Source organism: Conger conger, chromosome 6, assembly GCF_963514075.1.
Source record: "Conger conger chromosome 6, fConCon1.1, whole genome shotgun sequence".
Classification (NCBI taxonomy): domain Eukaryota; kingdom Metazoa; phylum Chordata; class Actinopteri; order Anguilliformes; family Congridae; genus Conger; species Conger conger.
In genome coordinates this window covers 41,290,434-41,313,892 of record NC_083765.1, presented here as the reverse complement: position 1 = coordinate 41,313,892, position 23,459 = coordinate 41,290,434, and the positions used below count along the sequence as shown (strand labels likewise).

The 23,459-nt window shown below is 44.2% G+C and overlaps 1 protein-coding gene across 3 annotated transcripts in view; it reads left to right on the top strand.

Annotated features, from left to right (window-relative positions):
* Window positions 1-23,459, top strand: part of ndst3 (N-deacetylase/N-sulfotransferase (heparan glucosaminyl) 3) — a 108,462-nt gene that overhangs the window by 40,357 nt on the left and 44,646 nt on the right. For all 3 annotated transcript variants that reach the window (XM_061246289.1, XM_061246288.1, XM_061246290.1), the window contains 4 exons: window positions 3,155-3,242; window positions 6,145-6,299; window positions 10,490-10,675; window positions 20,690-20,818. In XM_061246289.1, coding sequence (XP_061102273.1) covers window positions 3,155-3,242; window positions 6,145-6,299; window positions 10,490-10,675; window positions 20,690-20,818 — 558 coding nt within the window. The remainder of the gene's footprint in view (window positions 1-3,154; window positions 3,243-6,144; window positions 6,300-10,489; window positions 10,676-20,689; window positions 20,819-23,459) is intronic.

Below are 23,459 nucleotides of genomic sequence, written 5' to 3'. Positions count from 1 at the left end.
TGTGTCTGCCAGGAGTGCGCATTGAAATATTGTTACTGTCTGTCTACCTCTTGACAAGAGCAGGGTTGATACACTGTGCGATTAAAGTCCTGTTGGGGTTATCACTTGACAATGTGGAATGCATTGATTTTGAGTTTAGTGGGGTAGAGGTAGTGGGGATAGCAAGCAGGCAACAAGAGGCTGAAATGGCGAATGATGATAATTTTCTTATTCAAGTGCAAAAAGGAAATTAATAATAATGTACAGTAGTTCTACTAATGTGCATATTTTTCTTCTGAGCTGGCTGGAGGGCTGGGATTACGTTTATTCCCCGGCCGTATCATTACTAAAACCAAAATCAATTATCTAAACAGAAACAATAAGAAAGCAACTCATTTCTCACTAAGACATTCAGCATGAAAAACACACAAAAACATTCAACAGGTGTCCTCACCCCACAGCAGTACAGTGCAGTGCAGGATAGTGCAGGGCAGTGCAGTAGGTAGCCTACACATTACATTACATCACAGGCATTTAGGCATCACTGTCCTGTACGCTCGAACACAGGGACAAGTGCGATGAGGACCCTAGAGGAAAGTACGAGTCCTAGCGTGACCATACAGATACAATTGGTGAAGATGATGAAATAGCCCTGCTGTAGAAAGTTTGAGAGGGTGAAATGCAAATGCAAAATCGGGCATTCTCATAGCTTACAGGAGAGTACTAGGCCACATGTCCACCATCTTAAATGCGCCTAAACAGCGTGCGAATGCAACAGTAAAATGTTGTTTCCCTAACCTGAATCACAGCCCTGCTCTAACACCCCACCCTAATGCCAAACTCTCACCCAATCCCCTGCTGAGTCTAATTACACAAGTGTGAATATCAAAGAGAAGCAGATTGCATTGGCACCTGTTGTGTCCCTGCATACAGATGTGCTTTATTTCTAATGCATTTAGTATCCACAATATCAGGTGTGAAACCAAACAAAATGAGCAGATGTTATATTGACATTTTAACATCGTGCGTGCGTTTGCATGTGTGTCGCATCTGTGCTGACTGGTTCGCTTGTTTGTAACTTTCTTTTTTCCCGTCCAAATTGTTTTTTTCCGTAATGATACTGCTTCCGTGTCCGGGAAGTTTCTCGGGCCACATCCAGATGCGGTGTCTTCACTGCGGCGTTGTGTGTCTAGGGTCCCCCGGGGGCTGCTAGCGGTGTGAGCGGGGCAGACAGGCCTTTGGCCCTGTACCGGGGTGTTTCACTGTGCATTTCTCTACCTCTTCTGCGGTCCCAGGGGAGCAGATATTTGACTTTGTGCCGTGTGGAACATTGTTAAAATTCCCGGTTTTTCCCCTCCCGAGGGCTGTCACTCAAAGGGTTTTACAGCACATTCAATAATTACATATTTTATAAAGCCACGGTTCGCACCGCAAGCTTGTGTGTGTGTGTGTGTGTGTGTGTTCTGAGTATAAGCCTCTGAGTCATTTTTCATCTGTTTAAATAGCCGATAATGTGGAGATTATGCACGTCACTGGCTAAGAACAGCACCTGAATTTCCATTGCGAATTGTGCACTTTGCAAGCGTTCGCCTTTTTCCCTTCAGTCATTGGTCTGTGTCTGTCTGTGAAATCGGAACGTGATCGGATCTCTAGTAGCTGTTGCTTCCGCCACTTCTGGCTTGGGCTCAGGTGCACTCCTCTTGTGTTTGACCTGTGTCCCTGACTTACAGACGTGTGTTAACTTGTAAATGTATACTTAGTGCGTTATGAAAAGCCTGTGTATACAGCTCTTCTGTATCTGACACCTGTTCAGTGTTTTTGTGTGAATGCTGGGTCCTGCACTAAACAGTGCAGAAATAAATGAATCATTTTTCCTCAGCAGGACTGGAAATAAACCCCAGCCTCCTTTTCCTCCAGTTTGTCATAACGGAGGCAGGGTACCTCAGGCGAAACCACAGCTGATCCTCAAAGCTTTCTTTTAGAGGAAGAGAACTGCATTATTAATAGGCTTGACAGCGTTTGATTTATTTTGATAAACTAACAAATGCCATTTCCTCCAACTACCCAACGGAAAAAAAATAGCCGTCGGTAAATTTTGTACATAAAGACCAAACAGCAGCCATTTTATGCACCATTATGTTGTTTCCTGTTTCAACATTTCACATTTGTGTATAACGCCCAGGCAACCAAGAATCTCCATTTTATTTGAGGGATTTCAGGCTCTGCCTCAATTTAACTGTGGGTGAGTTAGAAACATGTTTCCCCAACACCTAAGTTCGGACATACCCATGTTCTCTAAACTTGAGTTATTACATAGTTCATTAATATTTTTTACTTTGACACTGGGTTACTGCATGCAATATTTTATTATTACATTCACATTTTAGCTGTTTTTACTGAACTTGATCTTTAGAGTGACTTACAATTATCGGCAATGACGAAAAGGCTGGTTATAATCAACCATTCAGAGGCACTAAAGAAATTGTCTGTTCCGTCATTTGGTTTTACAGTAATCTACATTTTCAGGTGAAAGCTTCTATTTGTGTTTCATGTGACATTTGAATGGTTCTGTGTGCAGAGGCAGTGGAAGTAGGCTATTTATGTAGTGTGTTCATGAGAGAGAGGCCTGGCCTTTCTGAAACCCCCTCTGTCTGTCCTAAACCCTGCGTGCTGGCCACCAGCAGAGCCATGTGTCACGCAGCGTAAATGAATGTCGATAGATGCTGACTTAGGAAAAAAATAAATAAACATCTGTAGTTAAAGTATTGAATTAGAAACAAGAAAAAAAAAAATTCCTTCCAAGTCTAATTATTAATCCCCAAGGGGCTAATGAGGTTGCTGCCAGGAAGCAGGCGGGCCAGCGAGAAAGAGATTCAAACAAATTACAGCACACAACTGTAATTACAGCAGACTAATAACAAACGGGTGTAGGCCCTCTTTAAAGTAGAGTATGCAGTGCACAACCCTGGGACAAACTGAACCACATTAACGTCAGTGGGGCCCTTGAGTAAGACCATTATTCCCACATGGCTCTAGGGGGGATTGTCCCCTGCTTAGTCTAATCAACTGAAAGTTGCTTTGGATAAAAGGGTCAGCTAAATAACTAATGTAACTGCTCTGCCATTCAAATCCCTTGACTCTCTATTTTTCCCTTTTTGTGTTTGTGACCGTCTAGGCCCTGTTGGACACGCAGAACCTACTCCGATCTCAAATTACCAACTTCACTTTCAACCTTGGCTTTTCCGGAAAATTTTACCACACCGGTGAGCGACCACGGGGGTCTGTGTTGGCCTCAACCACACTGTAATAACTCACTTATTTTGTGTGTGCTTCCCCCCCTCCATAGAGAAGGCCTTTATTTTAGACCCTCATTAATCAGGTAATGACAGTAGATCATACAGTTCCCAGTAGTCTTACCGTAATTCCTAATAAAGCCGCCTATGTCATTATTGTGTAGTGCACTGTAATCGGCAGTGTGTGAAAAGGGAAAGAACAGGAAGTCGCTGAATTGCTCTCGTAATTTTGTGCGTAACAGGGAGGATGGAGGTTAGCTGAGGCTGAAAGGGTTGTGATGAGGGACATGAAACAGGTATCAATTACTCATAGACTCTGAAAACTAATCGTGTTATCTCTCATTATGCCCATAACCCTTCTACTCATCCTGGACTGCGGACAATTACTGGTAATTCACTTTAAAGGAAGGATGTGATCAAGGACAGGCCATTATTCGTTGAATGAAGCGCTTTGCAGATTTTTGCTAGTGCGGTATGGATAATGAAGGGTGAAAACTTGCCACACATTCCAGTCAGTCGAGTCAGCGACTATTCCACGGCCTACAGGCCACACTATTACAGGAGGTAGCAGTGACTATTTTACAGCCTATAGGCCACACAGTACTACAGGAGAGCCGGTGACTTTATACACCCTACGGGCCACACAGTACTACAGGAGAGCCAGTGACTATTTTACACCCTACGGGCCACACAGTACTACAGGAGAGCCGGTGACTTTGCATCTGCATGTTTGGTGGTTTCCAGCCAATTCAGGCCTCAGAAACAAAGTGCTGTGGTCCAATCAGTGACTGAAATTCTGAATTAAAAGTCTGAAATACACTGAAGACCAGCAGGCATTGTGGAGTCTGAGATGTAGCCTAATCAGAACCAGCCAGTACTCCAGACGAGTGCCTTTACTGGGTCAGTCACTGGCCATTCAAGCCTGTTTATTTTCTGTGTTTATTTTCAGGCAAACTGTCGTTCGGTAATCTGTATATTCTTGATATTTCACGTGCCATTCCTTATAAATAAACCAAGTAGCATGTTGAAGCGTACATACATACAGTACCAATGGCAATCAGCAATGAAGTGGTTGAGAATGTACTACAAAAGGTTCATTAAAAGAGTTTCCAGCAGCAGTTGATACGTGCTGCTGGGTAAAAATCTGAGCTTCGCCTGTCTGTTGTGGGAAGTTATTCATCGATTCGCCCATTCAGGCTGTCTCCTAATGATGGCAACAGTTGCCATTGTTGTATTTGCTTCATTGCCATGACGACAGCCTCTGAGCCGTGCTGTGCTCAAAGCCTTGCAGCTTCACATGTGAACAAGGCCTTCCTTTAAAGCAGATGACCAGAAATGACCAAATTATATTTCACGTAAATTTTCTGAACCTGCATCATGGAGAGATGACCTCATCTGTTACTGGTTGTCTCCAAGTGCCTGATGTCAAGCGATCCAATTACATGCAGCCAATAGTGCACTCTGTGGTATAATAATGCCCTGCAATGCAGCCTCCTTTGCTACATGTAAGGCTGCATATCACCAAACAGAATTTAAATGTAAAATTACGCATGTTCTAGACCAGTGGGGAACCATTTTCACTTATTCCATAATTGCCTTGAAACGGGTAGATTTAATTTGTGTGATTAGCTTCTCATAAATATGTACTACTTTATCTATGATCATGTTCTATTTTTATGTTTTATATTGAAGACTGCATTCAGTTTACATTTGTGCCCATTTTCTTCACAGACAGTTTAGTGTTTTGAGATCATTGAACTCTGCAAACTGTGTTTGTGAGGGAAAAAAATAACCAAACACTTAAATTTAATTATATCACAGCTTTGCTGGATGCTTGACTCTGGTCAATGAACGGTCATTATTTCTGTCTAATGGCCTCTGCAAAATGGCTGCCGTTTCACACCGCCAACATTACGCTCAGAGTCTGCTCTCGTTCTCAAACCCAATGTTGTTTGTCGGAAATATTTTTGTGGCACAAGCTATAAATGTACAAATTTGCATAACAAAATAAATGTAAACATGATTTTGTTACATAATTCATTTCTCTGGCAAGTAGCAGTGGTGTAAGCAGCGAGCTCATTGTTTTAAAATAAGCTTCTTCTGGATGATTAAGTTTTCTCCACTTTGGGTCACATCCAGTGGCTTGCTCACTGTGAATTATCCCTTACTTGTGCACTTACTGTAAAGCTTAGGACTTTAGACTGATAGAATCGGTGCTGTGTTTTCAACTTTCATCATGCGTGGGAATATTAACCTTTCGGCGAACATGTACAAATAGTTAACACTTTACTCGTTATGCCATTGTGTGACAGCTATGTCGTGTATGAGTGTTACTGTCTGTCAGCCTTGTGTCAAAGAGTTCAAGTAAAGTGTTAACATGAATTATTTGTAGTAATTGCAGAGTGTCATCAATAATGTAAAAGGGTAGAGCTGCCACTGATATGTCATAAAATTGTTCAGCCCTTGTATAGTCTTAACATTCTGTACGCTCCCCTTGTCCTAAGGGTAAAAAATGACCCGCCTTCACTAAACCCCTAAAATGAAGCAGCTCAATTGAATTTTAAACCCCAAATCTATTTTGCATGAAGAAGCAACCTGTCACTCATCACAAACTTTGTCATCAAATTACTTTTCTCTGCTGTGAAACAAAGTGGCGAGTCATTTTTGACCCTGAAGAACAACACACAAGGGTTAAGTCGATAAAACATTCAGTGAACTTTCTCTCTACTGAAAAGACATTGAGCGAGCACGTACTGGTCCACCCATTTAGTATTTTTTTGTGACCGTACTGTCCTGTCTCTGGACAAGTGAAATGCAGAATGGAAATATAAAAATGATGATGATATAATAACCGCGTCTGCCCCCCCCCCAGGCACTGAGGAAGAGGATGCTGGGGACGACCTGCTTCTGAAGTATGTGGAGGAGTTCTGGTGGTTTCCCCACATGTGGAGCCACATGCAGCCACACCTCTTCCACAACGAGTCCTCTCTGCTGGAGCAGATGATCCTCAACAGAGAGTTTGCCCTGGTGAGAGAGCTGCCCCGCCCTGCCCCTGCCCGCCCCTGTCCCGCCCCTGTCCCCCCCCTGCCCCGCCCTGCCCCACCTGTCCACCACTCCTCCGCAGTACAGCCAGGTGGTTTCTCTAGGCCATCAGTCAGATCACCTCCGCGTTAAGGGACCATCCTTCTGCTTTCCGTACCCATAGCTCCTTTCCCAACCTCAAAATAAGAAAATAAACCCCAAAAAACTCATTTTGTCATTGCTCCGAGGTGCCGACCTGCTCTGTTTGGGATGCTTGGAGCCGGTAAACATGCACATTTTTAAGAGCTGCGGGTTTGAATCCCTGGAGATCCCTCTGCTGTGCTCCCGGGCTGCGTAATCTGAAACTCATCAGGATTCAGCAGGAAGTGAGGCCAATGGGAAAGTGGGGACATTGTGAAAATGTGTGTTATTCAAGCCACCCTGGTAAAGTTTCTGTGCAAGGCTGAGATGTAAGAAGTACAAAAGCAATATGTTTGATTCAGTCCATACTGTACATGATGAAGACGGGGCCGGGGAAAAGATAAAACCAAGATGCACAACCTCGTTCCTGTAAGGACCAATCGGATTCCGGTTTCCAAGCCAACTTGTGCAAATGAATTAGGCCCAGTTGTTTACATGACCTGACATTTGATAAACTCTTAAGTGACATCTGACGGCCGTTCTCGTGTCACTACACAAAACATTATCCGTGGTCTAATCTGCATGTGAACTGGTGTTGGTTGGTTCACACAGATAATTAGCCACTTAACATCTAATTTCCTTGCTAATGGACCTCTAACTTTATTTCGAGATTTTTTATTCACATTGCATGCGAAAATGTGGGATAGTTTTATTTTTTTTATCGTTGGGTTTTTTTTGCCTATATGTTTTGTCACCCATCATGTGTAGGGACGCACATAGGGGCACGGTCTGGAGGTGGTTTGTGTGCATCCGTGCAGTCCGCCTGTCAATTCCACAGTCTCTGAACGCGGCGACACGTTATCTCGCAGTGGCCATCATGACATGGAAATGAGTGTCACTCCCTGTCACGGGGTGTCATGTTCGTACCGATGTTATGACACAGCCTGCAGTCCGTGTTATGACACAGCTGGAATAACAACCTGTAACGAAGGCTCACTGTGGCAGGGGTGTCCTAACAGTGATTCACCCTGACGTTCCAGAACGACAGTGCCAATTATTCGGTGAAAGCTATCTCACTGTGTGTGCCGGCCTGCCAAAGTTTCCTGCTTCATGCAAAAGACCTATATTCTTTTACATGCAGGTTGGGATGAGTTCATCCGGATAGATTATGTAACAATGTTCATTTGCTGTGAAACATGACCATAACCTCTGGACCTCAAAACCATTTGGTGGTCACAGCATGAAGACAATGCAAATGTAACTTTAGTAACAATATGATCGGTAGAGTGACACAACACCATCTGCACAGGAATATATCCACCTGTATTTGTAAAGAAGTCACTGAATGAGTGTAAAAGGATATGGTTCTTCCAGAGATTAAGGTATGCCATTTCCTTGTATGGAGGACCACTGTAAAATAAAGTGTCACCCTGAATGTGTTGAAGTGGAGTGGACTTGGCCTTCTGCTGCCCAGACGATTAAATTTCACTGTACTCAGTCAGACTAGCCTTTTTTCTTTTCATGTTTTTTATTATTATTATTTGTACAGCAGCCATGCCAGCAAAATGGCCACCTGTGGTTCCGTCCATTGTGCGATAAGGGCAAGCAGGGACATAACATCAGCCATGGTAACCAGTGGCAGCAGAGATTGTAGATTTCAATGTGTCAATCCAAAAAGCCAAAAAAACCGCACACACAAAGAGAAACTCATTTGTCTCCGCTGGAAGAGATCACGCGGGATGCAGGCCTCCAGCGCACACAGGAGTGTTACAAAGCGCTGCGATCCGAGCCAGCAGGTGTAATAAAGGGGGCTTATTAAACCATAAAAGTCACCCATGTGTGCTGGGAACCTGACCTACATCAGGTAATTACCGTTACAATGGTGCCGCTCTGTGATGCTTCCAGCCACGCCTCGTCATCACGCCCCGCCATGAGGCATTGTCCAGGCCCACGTCGGCTGTGAGAAAGGACGCGTGGTGATTAAGCGCCTTGTCGAGGGGTTAATGGGTCCCAGCTACACCCCCCCCCCCTGGCCAGAGGGTGCTCAGCCGTGTAAACGCTCGTCTCCGATGTCGTGTGACTCCAGGGAGCTGCGGACTGGGGCCATTACCGCGGCAGAAGTCATCGCCGTAAACACGCGGGTTCTGCCGTACGATGCGCATTCCCTCCGTGTTCCTTTAACCATTTTTTGGAATGATTTCTGTTTAAAGAAATCAGTGCTTCAAGCCATTGCTTTTTCATTGGCAGTAGTAATTGTTACATCAGCATTAGAACATTCAGTTAAGAACACTGTAATCACTTACATCAGAGATCATCAAAATTGTGGTCCTCGAGGGTTGAGAACTGCTGGTTTTCCACCCTCCCGTTACCTGGGAGTCAGGTGTTAAGACAGTCTGGCCAATCAGTAGCACTAGTTGTTCCATTAATTACACAGAAGAAAAGAAAAATGCTGGGTTTGCATCGAAGGACCAGATTTGATGTTCTCTGCCTTTAGTTAATGGTGATGTGGAAAGTCTGACTGGGTCATTCTCCATAGCCTTATCTCAGTACTTGCAGTTGTCATAAGGAACATTATGTGTGGAGGCACTGTGCATATCTAGTTGTGTTTGCACATGCGTGTTTGCCCAGAGAAATTGATTCAGTGCAAATGTCTCTGACCCTCGCTAGACTACTGCTTCTGCTTCCATTCTGTGATTCAGCCCATATGATACGATCCTGGAAACCAGATTCCTCCTCCCCATAAAACTGCTTTAGCGTGTAAAATGAAACGCCGTGTTTCACCTCAAGGGGTTTGTCCTGGTTAAAGTTGTATCTGTATAAGGCAAATGCATTAAGTCAGCCACAGTATTTACTCTTGTGCGACCACAGTAAATGTAAATACGAGTTTAGGGATGAAATCTCAAGTAACGCCTTACTGTATGTAACTGAATCAGCGGCGGTCATGCTGCAGGGTACAGGCACAAAATGGCGGCTCATGCAGAGGAAGTCTACGGAATCTGGGGAACGCTGCTCCAAATGTGGGTTGTACATGGCCGGTTAAATATTCATCTGTTTTGGAGGGACCTTGAATATAGGTTAGCCTAAATATTTCATGGTTGGGACAATAAAAAAATAAGGAATAAATAAAGAAGAAAGGTGGAGTGTGGGTTTTGTCCCGGGGGGGCGGGTCACGTGACCGGTCCAGTGGGCTGTAAGCGTGGGGATTGGATGGGCCATGGCCACTTGAGCCTGAGCGGGAGAGACCAGGCCTCATGCGCGTGATGGAGGTGTAGCGGCCGTTAGCACGATATCCGGGGAGATTACGCTCCCGTCCTGCATACGGCGGAGTGGTATTAACTCTCCGAAAGTGTCTATCCGGCTCAAGGTCAAGCTGTTCATGACATTCCACTGGGAGCCACAAGTAATACATGAGTCTCCATCCGGCTTAATGCATTCCATTCAGCAGTGCAAAACTATTGGGGAGGAGATATCCGTGTGCAACGCGCACCCGCACACATACATACACACACACACACACACACACACACACACGCACAGAAACACCCACACACTCAAACACGCGCACACACAAACACGGATATGCTCACACACGTACACACACATACATGCATACACACACACATACTGTACAAACACAGATACACACACACACAAACACAAAAACACGTGCACACATCTCCCACTGAACCTGTTTAACTGCTCTTTTTCTATTAATATACCAGTGTATTAAGTGTATTAGTGTGTGTTCACTGTACTAATCTTATTTTATTAATCTTGGATTTGCAAGTACGTATATTCATGAGGAATTTATTCAGAAATATTTCTCTACAGATCTCTACTCTTCTATAAATGTACATTAATTTATTTGTGGCACACCTACTAACATGTAATTAGCTTAATTTGTGATTAAATATGTTATTGCATTTTATACAAACATAGTCAAAGTTAAGTACAAATGCTAATTGAATCCAGGCCATTATCTTTCCCAATGTCTTCCCAAATCCCAGCGTTGATTCCTGATTTTGCGTGTGCGTTTCTGTGTGGTTTTTTTTCAGGAACACGGTATTCCCACAGACATGGGGTACGCCGTGGCCCCTCACCACTCGGGGGTGTACCCTGTTCACATGCAGCTGTACGAGGCTTGGAAGAGGGCCTGGGGAATCAGGGTGACCAGCACGGAAGAGTACCCCCACCTCAAACCAGCCCGCTACCGAAAGGGCTTCATACACAACAACATCATGGTGAGTCTGAGTATGGCTACAGCTAACCTGCTAGCTACAGTAAGGCTGAATACACAACAACATCATGGTGAGTCTGAGTATGGGTACAGCTAACCTGCTAGCTACTGTAAGGCTGAATACACAACAACATCATGGTGAGTCTGAGTGTGGGCACAGCTAACCTGCTAGCTACATTAGGGCTAAATACACAACAATATCATGGTGAGTCTGAGTACGGCTACAACTAACCCCTGCTGTAAAATTCAGCTCTGCCTCATTGAACAGCTTGAAAATTGTGCTGGTCAAGCTGGTCATAATCCGGTCAGGCTGGGTATGAGTTGGTGAACCAGCTAGTGCTGGTAGCATGTCTGAGCTGATGTTTCAAAACAGCTTGAGCTGGTCAAACCATGTCAAGCTGGGAGCTGGTCTGAACTGGTCAACCAGCTAAACCATGTCGAGCTGGGAGCTGGGAGCTGGTCTGAACTGGTCAATCAGCTAAACCATGTTGAGCTGGGAGCTGGGAGCTGGTCTGAACTGGTCAACCAGCTACCAGATGTTTCAAAACCTAGCTTGAGCTGTTTTTTCAGCAGGGACTAGCTGGTTACAGTAAGGGTTTCATACACAACAGCATCATGGTGAGTTTTTTTTACAGCTGACCTGTGCACTACAGTGTGGGTGAATACACAATAAAATGCCATACTTTGCATCAAAATGAACTGTTCTTATTTCCCACTTGAAATTTAAAACTTAGTGTACCTCTCCACTTGTGGATGAACTGACTAATTCAAGAAAAACTGTGATTGCACAGGATTTACCCAGATGCATGATCTGACATTTTAGTTAAATATAATGTTAAGCTCATGAATGGCAGCTGATGACTGTTTTTCTGAAACCTTCTACTGCAGCCTAATTTATGAGCGAACTGGCATTTGTTTTTAGAGCTAATTAGCTGACTGAGTCAGGGCAATTTGTGAAGAAACAAAAACCTGATTACACATAGCCTTCTGGGCACGGAATTACCCAGGCCTAGATGACAGCTGCGTTTACCCAATCACAGAGACTCCTGTCTCTTATGACTCCGCCTGAAAGCAATACCAGCCAGTAAAAAAGCTATTCTTCTTATCCCTGCTTTTGAGTTACTGTATATCGGGTCATTCGGAGTTCGGAATACGTCACAACTCGGCTGTCCGATGGTCAGGTACTTTGTGGTCGGACAAATGAAAGAAAGGTTATATGTGACTGCAATAGTTCCTGTTGTGCTGTTTACATTCTAGGCTAGTCATTGACTAGCTAGTCATAGCAAGCAATGTTTGGCGATTTTAAGGGGTTACAAATCCAAATACCACAGGGAATTGAACGCTAGCCTGGTTATCAAATAATGTCTGTGTGTTTTAACTTTGCTGTGGTTCACTTACGGTTTTATTGTGACATGTCTTACTGTTTAAGGAGGGCTTGATGTTTTCTTCAACCATGTTGGCAAGAGCGCGTACATCACAACTGGGCCAATTTGTGCTGCACCTAGAATCCTGATTTCCCCAACTTGATCATCCAACATAATAAGTTGTTCACACAAGTTTCTGGTGGGAAACTCGTATGGACCGTAAATCCGAGGCCACATGAAAGCGGGGCCGTACTGCCCTGGAGGTTGTTGGTCACTGGGGTGCCCCATGGCCTCCCCCTTGGCTCCTGGCCACTTTGGGCCGAAGCGCTGAAGCTGGCTTCACTCTGTGGGCGCCGTGTGGACCTGAGCCAGGCCAAGGCTTCTGCCGATGGTCTAGCGGCTACCCGCAGATTTTTTGCTCGTTACTAATGGGGCCTGCCAGCATACGAGCCAATTTTCCTGAGGCTCAGACAGCCGTAAAACCGAAATAAACGCGTCTCTGGGCCTGACGGGGGCCGTCTTTTGTTCAATAATCAGGAGATAATTTGACCGAGTTTATTTGTGCTGCTTGACATTCTGAATACAGAACTCTTTATTGTGTGAATGGGGCTTAGATCTTCTAATTGGCAATGATTGGCAGTGGCATTCTTTGGGGTAAATATTCAGTTCAGTCCCTCATTGTTGGAGGGGATGGAGGACATAACCCTCTCCAGAAAGAGTGGTTGAAAGAATACAGAGAAGAATCTGAGGGTTTTGGACCAAGACCTGTGCTGAAATGTTGATTCAGCTTTACTTAAAGACAAGTGCTTATTATGATTTTGAATGATTTATAATTGTAATTAAAAAAAGGTGGAGAGGAAAGAGACACAAAGAGGGAGAGAGAGAGGAGAGAGAGAGAACAAAGAGTGAAATTGCAATTATTGATGTATTGTAGGGGATGTTTTTCAGGGCTTGGTGTCCCTAGGCTGGTTTGTTCTGGAGAACGTCACTAAGAGGCCGTTTTCAATATCCATGTCTGCTCCCTAACATACGGCTCTCATAAAATATTCAGCTGTGTCCGCTGCTCGGTTATACAATAAAATCAAGTGGTTTACAGTGGACCCTGCACTGCAAATCAGTGTTGGGTGGCACAGTGTATTACCGCGTACGTACTGTACTGTAGGAACGTCTCTATGCAGTCACACAAACAAACAGAAATCATGAACCACATTATACAAGGGGCACCAAGGCCACAGGCTCAAAATCAATTTTCTGTTAAATTGTTTTTACCGAGCTTTGCACCCACACTGCATTGAGTTGTAATGTGTGTGTGTGTGATGGTGGTGGTGGGGGGGTGGTGTCACAGAATTCCAATTATTACACAGAAGGGCTCTTGAATTAAGCTTTTTTTCTCTTCGATAAATCATTTCACTCTCTGGCCCTGCAGAAGAAAACACATGCCCGACGGCTCTTTCCCACCTAGAGCTGCAGGTCATTTGTTATCCAGTGTTTTATTTAAGATATAATTTAGCATTATCTGTGAGTCTTCCTCAGTGTGTCTACAGTCACAACCCTGGCCCTCCCGCAGCAGTTGGAACAGCAAGAAGCACGACACAAGCGCGCTCACTTAAGAAATGCCATCAAAGCATTTTAATAAAATAGTCTATTGATTTATTTTCGTGTTCTCAAAAATATGAAATAAACTGAAAGGGGAAACGAGAAGTGACGTAACATTTCTCGGATTTATTTGTGAAAAATCCAGCTGCATTTCTTTGGGTCTCGGCGAGACAAGCCAGCGTACGGCTGCTCTAATCCTTTTATGAGCTAAAGTTCTCCACATAGGAATCCAGTCAACGCCTGGGAATACCTCCAATAACTTCCGCTCCTACCTGTATGAGCCAGACATCCCCAACTCTGACACAAACCCTGAAAAAAACAACTGCCAAATTATCACCCACTGCAAGAGGCAAGATACTCTGCATCAATAGGGACATTTTAATATGACACATTTAATTCTGCACTGGAATTCTGTGAAAATTTTTATGTGCTCCAGGACCGTAAACATTCAGGTGACAGAAAGACTTATTTCCTTCATGGTCCTGTGTTAAACACCACATACCTAACATAAAAGCAGTTATGGATTTTTTAGGTAAAACATCAAAAACATTATTAGGAAGCATTTACAATATCATCAATAACAAGAACAATTCTCCATAATCAAACTACACCAACTATCTAACATGTTTTGAATTAGGGACCTGCCCAGATCACAAATGAAAAACAATATGAATCAGCTCATCCATTTACATCAACCAATCATGTGATGTAATGCAGCTGACCACATGCACATTCTGTGTCCCTTGTCTCCACAGTTAGGCCCAGGGCTGTTAATGTGGTGGCCCAGCGGCCGCATGCTAACTGCCATGGACAAACAGTAATATGCTTTAGCATTTCCCTTTCACTAAGAAGAAGAGAAACTAGTATTCATGCATCACAGTTTGTGATTGTGTATGTCTGCACAGTGTCAGAATTCTGCCCAGTAGTCACAGAAGAATATGTTTTTTCTACAGTATATTTTAAAAGGCCTTAGAGTTTATTGACACTCGCACAATATACACTTGCAGAACGGAAAATACCCAACGTGCTACAAGCCAGCTAAAAAAGGAGGATCCAATAGGTGCTCTACAACTGGGACAGATCCTGACACATGCACACCCTATGCCAGTGTATACTACAGAACTCACACCTGATTTTACTCAAGGGCATTTAGTATGCTTGGTTAAGTCATTAAATCATATGTGTGAGTCCCTGGTTACAATAAAAACCTTCTGGCAGGTGGGTCCCAAGGACTGGAGTTGAGAAACACTGCACTATACTATGTAACTGAGGGTGCGGCGCTTGTTTCTGTTTTTGACTCTGAGGAAGACATTGTGTGACGTTGAAACGTCAGTCTCTCCTGTCCATTACACAGAGTGTGGTTAGTGGTTAAGGTACATGACTGGTGACAAGATTGGTGGTTTGCTGGTAACCCTGCATTGCTCCGGGAGAGGACTGTCTCCTGCTTACTCTAATCAACTGTACATTGCTCTGGATAAGAGTGTCTGCCAAATGCCATTAATGTAATGTAACTTTGGTTCTTCAAGGATCAAACTTCCCGAATGCACCCTGAAAGAATGCTAATGTTCTCTTATGGTACAAATGAGTATGTTTTCCAAGCAAAAAAGATACGCACCCATAGGGTACCACCCCAGCGACAAGCATTTGCACCTTTTTTAGGCGCTTTTCGTACCTTTATTAATAAATAGCATACTAGCGGGAAATGTTTTGCCTGTATGCACAAACAGCCCTGTGATGGGCTGTTTACAAATAAATTTGGACAGATTTTTTAGCACTTTATAATTTTATTTATTCTGCCATTTGGCTTGGTCACATTAAATAAATACCCAATGACCCATCAGCAGCTGATTTAATATGCCATTAATCCTTGGTCCAGAGGACTGCATCTCTGTTCAGCAGGCCCGATCTGATTTTTCAGAGAATCGCTGGCTAAGAAAGCTGCCTGATGCTATGAACTGTGCCGGTGCGCATGTCGGGCTGCGGATCCCCAGCCAAAAGGGGAATGTAACGCTCCAATCGCATTTTTATCCAGCGAGGAGACAGAGCCTCAGCCAAAGACCCGTCGATAAATCTCTGACACGCGCGTGGCGTGAAGGATTTACCGCATTTTCTACGTAATTGAATTTAAAGGAATGGAGAAGATTAAAATATTAAATCAACGCCACACGCCGTTTATTTTTTATTTGCTCCTTATAAATCATGAAGCTGGAGCGAAACGTGTGAAAAGTCTCTACTGTCTTGCGGCCCCGGCACCGCGGCAATTGAATATTAACGGCGTCAGCGGAAAATGTTCTGGGGAACTCCGACAGGGAACAATGAACCGATGAAAGTTTAACTTGTGGGTCTGGAACAGCGGAGGAGCATGGGAGTTTGTATCCAGAGACTCCCGCAGTAACGCTGATGCAGGCAGAAGTCCCTCTCCGGCGCGATGCGCCTGACAGACAGGGGAAGCTGTCAGTGGGTAGCGCTGAGACGTCGTGGTTGGAGAAGCGCACAGAGTGAAGGTGTGAATGGCAGGTGGTACATTGCCCCGCTGTGCCCTTGAGCGGTGTCCTAGATGGGTACCGCCTCGGTTAATATTCATGCAACATGCAACATAAAAGGCAGTTCATGCTTTGATTTAGGTCCTTCGGATCTTGTGTCCTGCATATTTGATTATCTCCGGCGGTTCTCTGGGCGTCTGCGCGGTGGGCTGTTCGGTGTGTGACGGTGCCGTGAAGGTTCACAATCACATGCGGATAGCCGTGCGTGCGAACACCCGATGGCATTCTGAAATGCTGTTTATCTGTGGCGCAGGGACACGCTTGGCTCAGTGTTAACTTTGCAAATGTTCACCGAGGCCCCTGCTGCCCGGTTCGGTGTTTACCAACAATGTTGTAAGAAATGCCCTTATTAGGGCATGAAGCAGGCCTCAACGGCTCTGCTGTGGTGAAGCTGGGGGACTACTATTAGCAGCGGACATCTTATGTGTGCTTCTATCTCGGTGTGTGTTTGTGTGTGTGTGTGTGTGTGTGTGTGTGTTTGTGTGTGTCTTTGTGTGTGTGTGTGTGTGTTAGTGTGTGTGTGTGTGTGTGTGTGTGTGGGGGGGGGGGCGCTTATGTGTGTATGTGTGCAATGTATGCATGTGTATACGTGTGTGTGTGCATGTGTGTGTACGCGTGTGTGTGCGCGTGTGTGCATGCGTGTGTGTGAGTGTCCGTGTGTGAGTGTGTGTGTGCAAAGCTGAAGTCTAAGAACAAATAAACAAATAAAAATAATTGACAGAATACTAAAGGGGCGATAGAGAACGGGCGGTGTCTGCTGAGGACGGTTCTCTGGCAGCCGTGCGGGAGTGCAGGGAGCTGGTGTCAGGTTAATCTCTCCGTTTTACTTCTGCCCATTCCGTCTGTCTGCGACTCTGGCCCTCGGTGTGGGGAAAAATACGAGATTGCGCCCCGTGTCACAGTGATATACCGGTATTGCGGGTGTTTGCCCTTCGCGAAAAAAAGGATTCAGCATTGTGTTATGAGGCTCCCAGTATTGCTTCCAGTGAAAATGAATTGCGGTGTGGAAATGGTGGTGTTTTACTGTCTATCCACGCCGCCCTGCCCCATCCGGCGGAAATTTACAGCCCGCCGGCGCGGATAGAAGGCCCTCCCAAGAATTTCACGAGCATCCAAAGCAAACCAGGCAAAAATATAGCCGTTAACATAACCGGGGAGATTGAAATAACGGCGGACACTGCATCAACGCGCGTCTCTTTGATTGTTTTGGTGGGAGCGGGAGCATTGTTACGTGCGGAAAGCCAATATCCAGTATATCACGGCGGCCATTTTTTTCCCCTACTCTCTGAATGTTCTTTAAAGGAAGTTGTTTATCGGGCAGGGCGTAGAATCACTCCTCCCTGCCGTCATGTAGCAGTCACAGCCCGCGGTGAGCGGCTAACGCGCACAACGTCAGCCCTCTCTCCGCGTTTACTCTTTATTTCCCGCTCTTTTATTGCTAAAGGGCAGCTGTGGCAGCTCTCTAAAATGTTGATAGGCTATTCCGTGCCCGCTGAGCCGGTGTGTATGCAGGCTTTTTGTTACAATTAATTGCCCTGCCTCATTTGGCTAATTAGCTCTGTGCAACACCTCTGTCGGTTGGCTTGCAGGTTAGAGCCGAGCGTTTCACGCGAGTAGCCGACGCTAGACGGGAGTGGTCTTCGGCTGTTGTTCATAACCTTGTCCACAGATTTAGCTAGAATGTCAGATCATGTAAATGGCTGGAGTATTTAAATAATTACGAGTATAATTAAGTCAGCATTAATTAAAAAGCACTTATATGCCACTCTTATCCACCCCTTCTCTAAAAGTATAATCGGCTGATGATTTTTAAATTACCTTTCGAGATGGAGATGTTATTTTCGTTTGGTATTGGGATTCAGTTTTTTTTATTTAAAAAAACCCCTCAAGAAAATCAACTGTTTTTAAATCTAAGTACTGAATAACATTGTCTGTAGCTGGCTGGTCTTTTATAATGCAAATCGCTGAATTGTTTGGCCTACACTACAACCTTACGGGTGGAAACAGAACACAATCCATTTTCATTGTAGTTTGCATTTTAGATGTGCTGCCACAGGTCATGTACTTGTTAAAAGCCTACCAGACAGCAGAGTTTCCTCTGAGAAATTGCTTTCCTATAGCCAGTAATAAAGCTCAAATTTAGTGTAATGCAATATTTTGGATGGCCAGACCAAACTCCACTTATTAAATTGGAGCTGGTTTAAAAATGTAGTTTTACGTAAGTGGGTGGAAAGTGCATAAGAGCTGTTAATATTGTTAATCGCTAAATGTCCAAAGGGAATCTCATATCCACTCTTTGCAGTAGATTAAATAGAATTCAATTGGGAGAAAAACCAACAAAAAGACAGCAAACAAAACAAAAAGGGCATACAGGGTTTTCCCCTGCAGAGACTGAGAGGAGGGATTAAACAGATTACGATATAATAATAATACTAATAATAATAATAATAATAATAATAATAATAATAATAATAATAATAATAATAATAAAAAAATAAAACAATCTTTGAAGAGCTAAAACAGGCAGTAGCTGTTTTCCTGAAAACAAACTAGAAATCACTGCACTAAATTACCACATCACCAACCGAGTGGAGCCAACATTCAAAGTGAACTTCCCATTCAATTAACAGAGCATTTGGAATGTTCCAGAAAGTTGTGCCTATTGCACAAGGCCCAGATCTGAGGGACAGGAAACCTAAGAGTATGAGTAATCACGTTCAGGGGATGCTGCTGTCCATGGTCCTGACCAGGCGCCCACTCGAGACAACGAACGTTCACACCAAACTATGTTTGCAGCAAACAGTTACTGTCTAAAAATTTTAAATGGACTTTCCATTTAGTTGGCCACTGACACCTTTTTAACACAAATTGATGCAAATTGTAACAATGTCAACAATGCCAGCTTGCTGATTTGGTGCTTATTGATGTGATGTATTTTTAAAGGTAAGAACAAATATTGCATTGATTCAAGTGTATTATAACAACCAGCTTTGGTTCTCTTTTGGACTGTTAACTAATGTTAGCTAACATTGGTAGCAAACAATAAAAGTGAACATTTGATAACATTAGCTAACATTTGCCGTAGCGAACGTACGTCTGTTCCAGACTTTCAGAATGTTCCAGAAAGTTTTGTAGACAGAAATAAATGTGACTGCGGCTGTCATCACGCAGGCCCAACTATCTGGCTGGGGTGGGGTGGGGAAAGCCCCCCCCACGGGTGCAAACGAGGCGAAAAGCATATCGTGCTGCGGGTGATCCTCATCCCGTTCTCCCCGCTCACATGAGAGGTGTTAAAACGTAGCGATAACCTGCAGTAAAAAACAGAGTAAAGGTGTTTTCCTCCGAGGACGTGTGCCTTTTCCTGGCCGGCGAACGCCCGCTGCTCCGATAAACGCCGCGATGCTAACAGCCCACGCACGAGCCCGTCGAGGGGACGCCGGAACCTTCTTTTTTTTGGCAGTTCGTTCCCTCAGAGGAAAAGAAAAGCCCATTTCCCAGCAGCCTCTGGTGCTGCGAGGCATTCTTCTCTGTGGCGTGATATGCTATTATGCTAAAGGTCCCCACTACAGGGAGGCCAGCCTTGTGATGAAAATGCCACACTTTAAAAATAGGAGGGAGAGGGGGAGGGAGGGAGAGAGAGGTAAAAAGAAACGAGAGGTTAAAAAGAAAACATATTCACCTACTATTCTAAAAACCATTGGTCAACCCAGAGAGATTAGAATGTTCTGATGGCAGTTATACTAGATTTTTAATATTTTCTGATTGTAAATAGGTTCATTTTTAAATACATTGCCGTTTAAATATACAGTACATACGCATGTATGTGTAATATTTATTGCTGTATTTTCCTCCCAATAAAGAATTCTTGAATTTGAGCAGAATGTACTGACCTCTAAAAAAGTTCACCTTCAGTTGGGGGTGTACCTCCTGACTCTTAGTGGGGCAAAGGTGTGGAGAGAGAAAGAGTTTTGAGCGAAGCAACAACCCAAAAACAAACTGAGAGAGAGACAAAAATAGCCAGAGAAGCCCCAAATTATTTTAGGTCACTTCTTCGCTGCTGGAAGCATGAGATGAATTGGTGTGAATAATGAGGAAGTTATGAACAGAGACTCTTTGCTCTTTTGCTCATGCAAATGTGTGACTTTGTAACACATCACACACACACGCACACACACACACAAACACACACTCTCTCTCTCTCTCTCTCTCTCTCTTTCTCTCTCTCTCTCTCTCTCTCTCTCTCTCTCTCTCTCTTTCTCTCTTACACACACACACACACATTATCAAAGTTTGCCACTATTTGCAGACTGGAAAAAAATGCTGGAGCGTGTAACTTCATAATGAGCTACTGTTTTTCAGATAATTCAGATAATTAATTCAGCGCCAAACTTGCCCTTTGAGTCCATCTTTCCCTTACCAAACCATATTTACATTGGAATCAGAGTGGGATTATCTGATAAGAATTACTGTACCATTGTTGAGGAGTAATAGTTTTTTAATATTTATTTCCTGCAGGTACTTCCTCGTCAGACCTGTGGCCTGTTTACACACACCATATTCTACAAGGAGTACCCTGGGGGGTCAAAAGAGCTGGACAAGAGCATTAAGGGAGGCGAGCTTTTCCTGACCGTGCTCCTCAACCCGGTAAGTTCACTCTCTGTCACACACTTTCACTTCCTCTCCCTGCAAGCAGGAATATCTCATCGGCATTTTAAATGCGTTTTCAGAGAGAGGGAAACAGCCGTGGTAGTTTATACAATGTCAGCATGTTCAGACAATGCAATCAACAATAAAAACAACAGCAACATTGCAAGCATTACACCATATTTACAGCGCAGATTTAAAATAAAACAAATTGTTCCCTGCCTTGGCCTGTTCTGTGGTACACTGAAACCTCTTAAGTAGTAAAGATCCCTACGTTAGGTAATAAAGTTACCCCTGTCAAAATATTGTACGTTACTACGGGGTTGGGAGTACTTATGTTCATAATTTTAAATTAGGGCATGTAAGAACAGATTGAGAGGTGAAGGCATTTCAATTTAAAAATAATAGAAATACAATTATGAGACTAGTGGTATCTGCAGTGGGGGTTATACCAGTGATACATTTTAAAATGACAAAGTTCCATGGCGGTTTCTCTAAAATCCACCAGATTATCAGTGTAACAGTGTTGCCGTGGGTGATGATGGTGTTTCACATTCAGATGAATAAGAACTGCTCATACCAGCCTCTCAGCAGCCTATGTGTAAGAAGGAAAGATTCATGGCACGACGTCGAGAGCTGACACTCGTGAGTTTATCGATAGGCAGAGTAGACTTGTTTATTGTCGGTCCAGATTGATTTAGCGCGCGGTAGCGTAGGGCGGCTGTTTTCTGCAGCGAGGGTAGGGGGTTTTTATTTGAAACGAGGTAGAGCGCTGTGCTGTTCTGAAGAGTCCTGGCTCCCGGATGGCTGGAACCAGAGGAATCCTGAAGACGCTCTCACCTCACCATCTGTGCGCGGTAATTACCGCGGTGACGAGGCGCGCCTCAGGGATGTGCCATCTTAGACGGCGGGGCAGCCTCTCTCCGGGGCCGCTCGCAGAACTGTGTGACACTGCTCTCAGTGCGCACCCTGATAGATCCCATAGTGCGCGTTTTAATCTCCCCTCCGCCATTGACCCTACTTAGTCCCAAAGTACAGAGTGGCGCTCGACTGAAATCTGAGCATGAACGCGTTGTTAGTGAGGAAGCTGAGAGGAGAAGGGCCAGACTGGTCAAAGCTGGCAGGAAGGTGACTGTAACGCGAATAACCAGGCATTATGCGTCAAACCTCTAAGCGGATAGACTACAGCAGCAGATAAATCCATTGAGTTAAAAAAATGTGTCTAATGAATACCTAATAAAGTGCTCATTGAGTGTGAATATGGAGAGAGAAACAGAGATAGAGAGAGAGAAAGAGAGAGAGAGCAGGTGGCTGTTGGGAAGGGGGTACCTTTTCACCTAGCAGACAGGCTCCGGCAGGCTCAGACTCACTGATTGGGCCGAATCATCAGACGCTATCGGTCGCTTGGTTCCAGTTATGAATCTAAAAGCTTTTCATTTCTGGAACCTTCTTTTTTTTTTGGTTTGGGTCCCAAGAATCAATGAATTTGTGAAATGTGTAATTTCTTTCCATAATTGGACGGAAAATGGAAGTATGGATTGTTGCCTCACCGCGGCTCTGCCCGGTCGTCAACAACATTAAACTCTCCGACAGGGGGACCGGGCCGCTCACAGGTCATTCTGGGTGACAGGCTGTCCGTCTGCAGCGCAGAGAGTTCATCATCGCTGCTGAAGAGTTACGTTTCTCAAGCGGTGCCCTGTTTCTGTCTCGGTCCTCCCGATACATCGATGCAGGTTATTTGTATCTTTTCAATTAAGTCGCACAGTGTGTCTTCCATTTTGAAGTCGTCTCTCACAGTCGTGCTGCGTTCAGCGTGGCAGATGGAACCATCTAGAATATTTTTTTTAAAACTAAGCGTATTCATAATATACTGATCCCTGCCTGCCGTAACATACTTTTTGGAGGAATTGTATTACTTCAGTTGTTATGTATGCGGTGGCAGACCTCGGGTGGTCGTGTAAGAAAATAAGTGAGTAATTTGTTTGGATGAAGAGCGTGTTTATAAACCCCCATCGCGAGTCCGCTGACTTTCCGCGCCCTTGGAATGTCCACCATTTCCCTGCGGCTTATTTAAGTTGTTGATTTTTTTTCTGCCCCAGGAAACACTTGACAAAATACAAACTCGAAATGGTAATTGTGATGTGAACCAACTTTTATTTTTATTTTTTTCTGCGTATAGCCTGAAGTGTTGATTTCTGATTTGTTTTCTTGGTAAAAAGAATTTTGTTGATTATGCCCCATAGGAGAATGGCTGTGGAGATATCAGTGGGGGCCATCGAGATGGCCTGGAAAAAACACACTCAAAGGAAACACAATAAAAGACACTAAGATTTACAATAAGTATGAATATTTTCTGTGTTTGAAAAATATCCTCCCCTGCCGTTCAGCTTCTCCTCCTGGCTATCGTCAGAGTGGATGTGCCCTGACGTGAGTCCCACACTAACTGAAATAAACTTGGCAAACATGCTAATTCTGTTTGTTTTATGAGAGATGTGAGCTTCCTAAACCCGCTATGATTCGCATTAGCTGTCAAAATAAGACAAATAAGCATTTAATGCCTGGGATATGGTTTGTGAATAATGCTCTTATATCAAACAAATCGGTAAAAGTCAACCGCCTGTTCCTACTCTCCACAAAGCAC